This window comes from Macadamia integrifolia, chromosome 7 (assembly GCF_013358625.1).
Source record: "Macadamia integrifolia cultivar HAES 741 chromosome 7, SCU_Mint_v3, whole genome shotgun sequence".
Classification (NCBI taxonomy): Eukaryota; Viridiplantae; Streptophyta; class Magnoliopsida; order Proteales; family Proteaceae; genus Macadamia; species Macadamia integrifolia.
In genome coordinates this window covers 29287261-29297565 of record NC_056563.1, presented here as the reverse complement: position 1 = coordinate 29297565, position 10305 = coordinate 29287261, and the positions used below count along the sequence as shown (strand labels likewise).

The window sequence follows — 10305 nt, the reverse complement described above, 5'->3', positions numbered from 1 at the left end:
GACAACAAGTTACCTTTCCAACCCGCTAGGCATCCCTTCACCTTATCCATCACTGGAAAAAGTGCCTCTTTCTTCACTCTTCCCTTAAAGATTTCAACACCCAGGTATCAAGTCGGGAAGCTACAGATCTGAATTCCAAGGGTATCAACAATAATCTGCTTTCGAGTTGGGGCAATTCTTCTAGGGAAGAGTTTGCTTTTCTCTAGGCTAATGCACTGGCCTCAGAATTCTTGGTATTTCATCAAGAAGTTTTTCAAAGTACGAACATATCTCAAAGAGGCATTGGTGAATATGAAGATATCGTCCATAAATAAAATATGCCCAGGAGTGGTAGCACCTCGTGGGCCATGAATTGGCTAGAGCTCCTTGCTCTAAACCAAACTCGACAACCCTCTGGATAGAACTTCTTCGCCAATAATAAAAAGCATGGGAGAAATAGGATCTCCTTGTGTTAGCCCACGCTCCACCCCGAAGAATCCTTGAGGTCCTCCGTTCACAAGAATAGATATTTATGATATCAGAAGTTGATGCAGCCAGTTGATCCATTTGTTGAAGAAACCAAATTTACTCAAAACCTGAAAAATGAATGACCAAGAAATGGTATCATAAGCCTTCCTGATGTCAATTTTCAGACCAAGCCCCCCTCCTCTAGTCACTGAGAACATTAAGTTTGCTAGCTCGGAGGCCACGGAGATGTTATCATATATCAGCTTCCCCTTTTGAAAGGCACCCTACTCTTCTAAAATTAGCCGAGCAAGGAGGGGTTCCCGGCGCATCACCATGACTTTAGAAATAATTTTGCAAAAGAAGTTGCCCATACAGAGAGGGCGGAATCTATCCAACGTGTTTGCTCCATCCCCCTTTGGAATCAAAACAAGGAAATTGTTATTCACCCCATGGGGCATATAACCAGTGCTAAAGAATTGCCTCACTGCATTGCACACCTCCACTTCCACTATAGACCAACACCTGAGAAAAAAAGCACCAGAGAATCCATCAGGACCCCGCGAACTATCCGGATCTAGCTTCCAAACTGCCCTCCTGATTTCTTCATTCCCAGGGAGGGAATCCAGCCTATAGTAGTCCAATTGGTGGACTTTTGGGATATTATCTAATAAATCGGCATGATTCATTGTAGGAACTTCTCTATGAAAGCTCTCATAAAAGTCGACAATATACTCGCCTAGCTGATTTTGCCCTTCCACCATGGTTCCGTTTGGCTTCTTGAGGGCTCTAATTGTATTTTTGTTTCTTCTCATTTTGACAGAAAAGTGAAAAAATTTGGAGTTTCTATCACCTACTTTCAGCAATCTAATTCTCACCTTTTCAGCCCATATTTTTTCATGGTATTCCAGGGCCTTCACCAGTCCCATCTTAGCATCAGCTTCCAAGGCAAACAGATGGTCATTCATCCCTTCTCTCACAATCTGGTCATTAATATGATTCAGAGCCGTCTTCGCATCCTCAACCACTCTGTCAATGTGAGGGAAGGCTGATCGAGCCCAGGTCTTTAAGACCCCTTTCAGCCTCTATAATCTGGAAGTGAGAACAAAAATAGGGGATCCCGCAATCCATTCAGGCAAGGACGATGCCACCACATTGTTAAATCCCTCGTGATCCATCCAAAACTGGTGGAACCAAAAAGGACAGTTGGTAAGGCGCTGGCTAGCAACTAAAGTCATCAAAATCGGACCATGATCTGAAGCTATTCTCGGTAGCACCTATTGTGAGGAATCTTAGAAAGCGGTCAGCCACTGCTCATTGCAGAAGCTGCTGTCAAGCACTGCAGAAACATTACCAACTTTCTGATTATTGCTCCATGTAAATTTTCTCCCACTCGATGGCAGTTGCGACATGAAACAAGAGTCCACCATTGCACTGTACTCCACAGCAGAACCCAAGTTGAAATTTCCTGGGCCCTTCTTTTCATGGGACTGAAGGGTTGCGTTGAAGTCTCCAACCATTGCCCACGGGGTAGGAATGTGAGGGGTATCCGTAGCCAAGGCCAACCATAGATCTCTTCTCTCTGCTCTAAAATTGCTATCATAGACAAAGGAGACTTGCATTTGGGTGAAGTCCCAAGTCAGAGCAACCGTAATGTGCTAAGAAGATTCTGAGATCACCACAGGGCGACCCAGATTTCTTTTCCACATAATCCATAAATTTGAAATTCTCCCTGTTCTATTGTTAAAAATAAAATTATTGAAAAATCCCAACTTATTAAAAAATAAATTCAGGAAATCACTCACAGGGACCATTGGTTTGGTGATACATAGAAGGTTTGGGTCCTTCTTCTTAACTAACTCTCTCAAGGCACGCTTGCCGACCGCCTTCTTCATTCCTCTTATATTCCAAAAGAGGATCTTCATAAATTACGACCTGTTGACAGCCTGACGGTCAAACCTCAAGGCCTACCCTATCGTTGCATTGAATTTTCCTTTTCTTCTAGCATCGCCCTTTTCTCTTGTGATAGCTTGGTGAAGCTCTGCGAATTCCTGGTGGTGAACAATTGTCCTGCCCACATTCAGATCAGACGGAGATATTTCTATAATCACATGCTCTGGTCCACCCCATTCCTGCCTGCGACCACTCCTTCCTCCTCTGGCCTGCTGTTGACCTCCATGACCACCAATATATATCACTTTATTCTTGTGAGGGCGAAGAGTTCTAGCAGTATGAACTTCTTCAGCCACACTCACACCAAAATCTAAACGAGACTCGCCCTCCTTCATATCTTCGCTGCCTTGCGTAGAGGCCAACGATTATTTTTCTGAAGAGTAATATTCAGAATCTCTTGGGTCGGAATCAGACCCATATCCCCTACCCAGGGGATTGTCCACCATAGGCGGGTCATGGATATTCCTATCTTGGGTGCGTGGAGCATGGAGACAGATTTCCAGGTTACATTCATTCAAAACGTCCACTTGTGGACCTTCTTTATTTGATAGATCTTGCAACGTTTGAAAGTTTTTTCTAAAAGGGGAAGTCTCCTTAGGGAGAGAGGATCTTCGATCACCTTCCATGTGTGGAGATTTTTCATTGATCTCGCCGGAGGCCATGTCCGCACCACCCTCAGCCGCCACCGTTTGCAAGTGTCCAGTAGATAGTTGTTCAACATCTTCCATATATGAAAGACGGCTTTTAGTTTTCTTGGCTCTGCACTGCTCGATAGCATGACCAATTTTTTGCAAATAATGCATCTCCCTATGTCATCTTCATACATAATCCTTTGTTTGAACCAGAAGTAGACCCCTTTGCCAATTGCTTCCTTACGGCCTGGATTTCCTCTACTCTGGTGCCACCCATCGGCACTTCCACAAGCACCCTAGCATAGTTTCCCATGGTACCATGCAGCGTTCTTCTATCAACCTCCACTGGGCGTCCTAAAGCTTTGGCCATGGAAAGAAGAATTTTTTTGTGCCCATACTCCATGTGTAGTTTTGGATATTGTATCCAAACCAGCTTGGTCTGAATATGATCATGATGAATACTGAACCCCGGCCGCCAGCGCTGGAATCGAATAACCTGCCCTTTGACTCTGAACCCCGGCCGTCTTTTCCACATAGAGGTCATGTCACCCTCAATTACTACAAAGTGATTATTTCATGTATTTGGGCCCAATCACGAAGATAATATAGATCATCAAAGAATTAAAATATAATGGTTGAAGTGAAGAAGTGCGTGTGGAGTATTGTTTGATTAAAATATTTCTTTACAACTTAAAGAAAATTTTATATGGCAATTATACAATTGACTATTTTGTATGGTGTAGAATGTTAAGCAATTAAAAAGCATCATATAGATAAACTTAATCTAGTAGGGATGAAGATGTTTAGATAGATGAGTGGCAAAATTAGAAAGGATAAACTAAATTATTAATGATTATATTAGAGCTATTTTGGGAGTGGCTCAGATACATGATAAATTACGAGAAAGTTGTTTAAGGTGGCATATATGATCATATTAAATGGAAGTTTTTCAATGTTCCAACATGGAGGAGTGATTTGTTTTGGGAGTAGCTCAGATACATGATAAATTACGAGAAAGTTGTTTAAGGTGGCATATATGATCATATTAAATGGAAGTTTTTCAATGTTCCAACATGGAGGAGTGATTTGTATTGAATGAAGTGAAAAAGCTAAAGATAGACCTAAAATGAAATTGGGAGAAGTTCCGAGGAAAAACATGCATAGATTAAGCCTTGTATCAAGTATGACATCAAATATAATTGATTCAAATGTAAGAATCCATGTAACCAACCCCATTTAGTTGGGACAAGGTTGAGTTGTTGTTTTAATATTGAAGATTGAGATCATTTTATATTTTTTCTAAATTTTTGGGCACAAGTATAGAACTGACTAAATGACAGAAATTACTATGAACAAGTACAATGAAACTATACTATTGTAAAATGGCAATGAGCTTCTAACTCAATGGCAAGCTACTAGGCAACAGAAGCACTACCGTAAGCTCATAAAAGGTTGTTGCTTTGACCCTTTTACAAGACCTACAAGTCTACAACCCACTTCTTGAAATATATACTAGTAGTTAGTACTGCAATGTTTGTGGCGTTGTGGTTCCCTTGCTTGCCCCTCTTGTGTTTCCTTTTTACCGTGTGGATCTTGCCTAACCTAGTGGTCCTCCCATAGGTAATTTTTACAGTTTCTCTCTGGTCTTGGTTGTGCACAAAATTTGGTCCACCTCCACCAAATACTACTAACCACATCCTTATTCGCCACACCACAAGGAATCATTCTGGCTTAGATAGTTGGATCCACCCAAACATAACCACAAACAAAAACCACGGCAAAAGTTGCTATCAGTCCACAGGAATCATTCTGGCTTAGATGGTGCATTCACTATTTTACAAAAATACCCCTCATGTGCCTTAGGAAAATGGCGGCTTATATGCGTCCACGTTCGGTGGTTTCCACTTTCACATCTAGTGCATTAGTGAATTTACAAAAATACCCCTCATGTGCCATAGGAAAATGGTGCCTTATATGCGTCCACGTTCATAACTCATCACTGCCGTCTGTAATTAGTCGAATTTACATATATGACACTCTTATTCCTATCCAACTGTTGTGATCAGCTTGAATGCCTAACTAATCCACGTGAGACGTAGACGATCCAATCTTACCTTGTTTCATACCTTTCGCATCCTCCACCACGATCGAAAAAATCAGCTACAACTACAAGAATAGAGAGGGACCCAACATGTGTCCCCCATAATAATGAAGTATACATGCATACATACATACATGATACATATACATGTAGTTACAATTCTTATCTATGTTCTCTTTTCTTGAGGTGAACAGTTCTTATCTATAATATCACCGGGTAAATCTAACATGCACCATCCAATGTCACGGCGATCCATTATCCATCACATGATCCCAAATGCATTGTTTTTTTTTTTTTTTTTTTTTTTTAAGGATCCCAAATGCATGTTAGCAAAACCCCTTCCTACAACTCGTGTGCCACAATCGCACGTGCACACTCACAGACTTTAGTCTCGTGTGCCACGCAAGCAAATTTTTACTCTGATCCGTTTCTGGCCACGTGGCACCTTAGAAGGGCTTCTGCAGGTACATGAACATGTCTTGCAAAGGATTGAGCAAGTTATTACTGCTATTGTTGTGGAAAGGAGCGTAGGGGTTATCAATGGCATCCATGTTATTAAATGGAACTTCGAGGGTATTATCCCATTCCTTCCATTTAGGCTCGCTCTGAACCTCCCTTTCGCACGTAAACTCCGGTGACGGCACATGCTCCGAACAGCTTGAATCCGTGTGTAACCTCGGAATCGAATCCGACGTGTCCATGTATGGAAACTCATCAATCAACGACGGCGCCACCGATAGTGGTGATGCTAGCATTTTCCGGGGTCCTGGCTTCTGGTCGATGATTTCGGACGAGCAATTCGTCGTCGACGGCGCCGGTTTCTGGTCGGCGTTGTTTTGCTTCGCCATGGAGCCCTTCTTATTGTAGATCCGGCATAGCACCCAATCATCAAGCTGCAAAAGTAATGAAGCCACGTCAGAGATCCTATATCGGAAAAATGACAACTTAAACGGACAAACCCTAACCACACGTCACAAGGCGCTATCTTTCCATTTTTAGCATTAAAATAATAGAAGATGAATCTAATCTCTCAAAATGGAAAGCTAGAAGAATAATCTCCTACTGTCCCTACCATTGGGTTCTAATCCAACGGTCTCAAAGTACGACCCTACCCGATCAACTTCAATAATGGAGAAACTACATCATTCTCTATGGTCCATCGAAAATGATGGACATTACATTAGCCATAAAGACACTTTTACCCCTATAGTTATCTACCAATCCAAGTCACTTCATGAGATAAGAATAGTCATTTCGTACCCTCAAGCTGTTCTTCTTACGAGCCGACCTATCGACGTCGGCGAGGCGATACTCGTGCATGATCCAGTTGGTTTTCTCTCCCTTAGGTGCCTTCCCAGTATAGAACACCAACGCCTTCTTGATTCCGATCGCTTTCGGGTGTCCAATCGGCTTATCAGCTCCGGTCGCTTTCCAGTAACCGGTCCCAGCAGCCCGGTTCGGCCGTGAACCATTTGGGTACTTCCGGTCCCTTGGAGAGAAGAAGTACCACTCTTTCTCACCGTAAAGCGCCATGCCTGCATTCCCGAAGATCACATGTCAATCCCCAAATAATTTACAAAAAAAATGGAAAAAAATTGTAACAAAAAGTGGGTAATAACGTAATTTACCAGGGAGCTGCCATGGATCGAATTTGTAAAGATCAACCTCTGCGATGATTGGAACGGAGATCGACTGCGCCGCACATTTACGGCAGAGGTAGTGCATCACAAGCTCCTCGTCCGTTGGATGGAATCTGAAGCCGGGAGGTAAATCTAAACCAGCCCTCATTCTTCTTTCTCTCTTTAAGAGCTTGAGCTTCTTCTTCTTCTTCTTCTTCTGCTGCTTGAGATTGTATTTTTCCTTCTTCTTCTCCGAGAGGACAGCGCTTGAAACTTAGAACCCAAGAGAGAGGCCCGTATATATAAAGGAGATGAAAGGGAAAAAGCCATGTGTTGAGGTCGGCCGGTGGTGTCTATAACTACACGTGGGTGTGACCACCCACCTTAGAGGATGAACTGTGCTGACATCAGCGGGACACGCGTCAACATTATAAAGCCCAGAGCCACTTGTCGACATCCGATAGAAATGATTCTGTCATGCCTTGCGTCACCTATTTTGGACTGATTCACAAGTCGGCTTTCGGCTCTGCCCAAAGGCCTTTCTTGAAGGGCTGTGTGTTTCTTGCGGCCCAGTCCATCGTGAGATGGTAATTCAACATATGTGGGCCCGACCACCGATACACGTCAGCATTGACGTTCCACGTACATGATGTGACGTCATCCTCGTGCGTTCATCCCAGGATATTGAATGCTGAATTTTCGGAGCCACAATCTTTTCTGCTTATCCAACGGTGGAAATCATCTGCAAGATATGATCCCGATCAGACGGACGAAAAATCTCAATGAGGTGAAAAAGACAAAATTAGGGATCATGGTTATCGGGCATGTTTCCGGCACGGGTTTCGAGAAGCACGTATTGTGACGACGGAACGTTCTAGCGTAGTGACGAAGAAAAAAATTATTCCTCCTACTGACGTGGCGTGAGGCTTACGTGGATAAGGATGAGGAAGCTACTCGGAAAGAGAAAAGAATTTTAATTTTCTCCTCGGGCAGAGAGATCGAAGGAAATAAAAAGGAAATTGTTGACCAATTGTGGACCCCGATTTAGATAAGGAACCAATCAGATGGGATGGTAAAGCATCTTTGCTTTGTTTTACTTTTGACCTGATTAGAAGTGTGTAGTGGATTAGAGCTTCCAATAAATTATGAGAATATGCCACGTCAGGAGGAAATCTATCCAATGGATCAAAGATTACTATAATCATCCAAACAATGTCTTGCTTATATAGTGGGCTGAGTTGGATGGTATACACTAATAAGGCATTAAAAAAATTTCAAACCTAGTTAACCCGGAATGTTCTGCATAGGTGAAGAATGTGCGGCCAAGATGCGATACAAGATTATTATCAAATGGTTGTGAAGTGCCAGGTGATTTGTCACAATATATAGCATGATATTATTCGCTTTGATAGGTGAATTTCACTGTTCTAAAACATATCATTTCATGTAAAAAATGTTGCATCATATATGTGATTCTATAGCACATTTTCAAGTGATTTAGGATTTTTCATGGTTCTATATTATTTATTTAGTAAAGTCATTCTCATCATCGGCTCTAATACCAATGAAGCGTCATGTAATCAGCCAATTCATAACATGATATAATCCATTATGACACAGGTCTCACGATAGTTTTAAAATGCGTCATTCTTTGTAACGAAGATTGCATCATGTGTGTACATTTCATAGTTCCGCAATAAATCTTCAAACGATGTGATTTTTTACATCATTCTACATATTTCTGCATGATCTATAAATTATCACATCAATAGTCCAAGATCTCTGGAGGCAAATTAATACAATGTTTTGGGAATATACTAAGTATTAAGTTACATCTTTATGTTTTGGATTAAGTTTTTCGAAGGCCACAGTGACTGGGAGTTACCCGCCCCTTACAATTGGGGGCGAGAGATGGCGAGTGATGTGGAGTCCAAATTGTCTGCATCTAATTGTTGAATGCTCATTACATCTCACCGCCTCATCATATATCTCCATCATTCATTCATCCACCCACTAAAAAAACTTTTTTTTATTATTATTGTTATTGGTAGAAATTAATTACATTTTTATTGATCGACAGAAATGTTAACGGTGTTTAATAATTTAAAAAAAAAAAAGAATGTGGGCCCTACAACCATGATCTCATGCGTGTAAGCCGGCGGAATGTGGCTTATAAACATCACTTCATTACTTTTACTTATATTAGAGAAGAAAGTTAAGTGGGCAGGCTTGACTTTTTCCCTTTCGTCTTTTCTTTCTTCTGGTGAGATAAGGAACATATTAATAAGAAGTGGTCTACGTGAGGTGAACATGTGGAGCTTTGAACATTCTCATGAAAATCTTTTTTCCCTCTTTTGTCTCTTTTGCCACACAGATAATGAAGTATCCAAAAGAAAAGAAGGATGATTGATTTAATGGTACCTTTTGGAATAGAAATAATGTTATTTGCCAAGAAAAGGTTTCAAATAATGAGGTATTTTTTTTTAAATGCAAATTTTGTCATTATGAGGTGGAAGTGTCTCTGTTTGATCTATGAAAAAGGTTTCTTGCAGAATCATAAAACCTAGGGCTGCACTAGCTAGTTGGATTCCAATTACTTTTGCTCTAAAGACACCACTCCACCTTTTAATCTAGTGTTAATACCACTATATATCCTTTTACTTTCCACAATATATATCCACCTCTTATTTGTAGCTTTTGTTTGAAAGGCAAGGTTTGGCTTTGGTAGCATCATATTATTTGATATGCAAGTTAGGTTTTTTTTTTTGGGCTCTACCTGGTGAGGACCCATAGGCCATTAGGTGGACCCTCAATGGCAGCCTGGCGTGGGTGGGGGTGGGGGAATGTTGGAGGAATGCATGCCGGAATTAAAATGCATGATAAAATGCGATTGGAAGGACTTATCAAGGAACCAAAACCAAGACTATATTTTGACAAGACATACCTAAATAAACTGAGCAACTCAATTATCAGTCAATCAAGCTTATATTTGGAAGTGTTTTAATGAAGTAAATTTTCTCCTTTTTTATTTTATTTTACTAAGATTATTTTGAAGAAATTATATAGATGAATAAGCACTGAAGCCGAAACAAAATCAGATTATGTCAAATATAAAAGAAATAATTTCATGCAATGTGGGGACCAAAAGCAATCTTATTAACTTATATAGCAATAAATTTCCATCCTAAAAAACATGAGAAACATATTAATAACTGTATTAAACATAAGAATATAAAAATAGTTAAATTGAAAATCATGGATAACTTAGGCCTTGGTAGCTTACGAGATTTAAAATCAAGATTAATATTAACAACATTCTTACAAAAAAGAAAAAAGGTAATGTGCTTCTCTTTTTTAAGGCTTAACATGGCTATCACTATCACAATTGACGCATGAATCGAAAGTTCTTAATTTACAAATAATTTCATACAAAACATGCCATTCTCATTAAAATTCATCAAAATGACATCTCTGTGTTGATGCTTTTTGGTGTGATCCTATTCTCGTGTACGTGCAGGAGCTACACTTTGTTACTGAAAGCTCTTCCCTTAAAATT

General features: G+C 40.6%; 1 protein-coding gene across 1 annotated transcript; it reads right to left on the bottom strand.

Annotated features, from left to right (window-relative positions):
- Positions 1-4979: 4979 nt before the first annotated feature.
- On the bottom strand, positions 4980-7037 carry LOC122083381 (NAC domain-containing protein 2-like). The gene is made up of 3 exons (XM_042651156.1): positions 6759-7037; positions 6391-6665; positions 4980-6023 (listed from the first exon to the last, which is right to left on the bottom strand). Exons 1-3 carry the CDS (start codon positions 6916-6918, stop codon positions 5577-5579), a joined length of 882 nt encoding a protein of 293 aa, XP_042507090.1. The 5' UTR covers positions 6919-7037; the 3' UTR covers positions 4980-5576.
- Positions 7038-10305: the final 3268 nt, after the last annotated feature.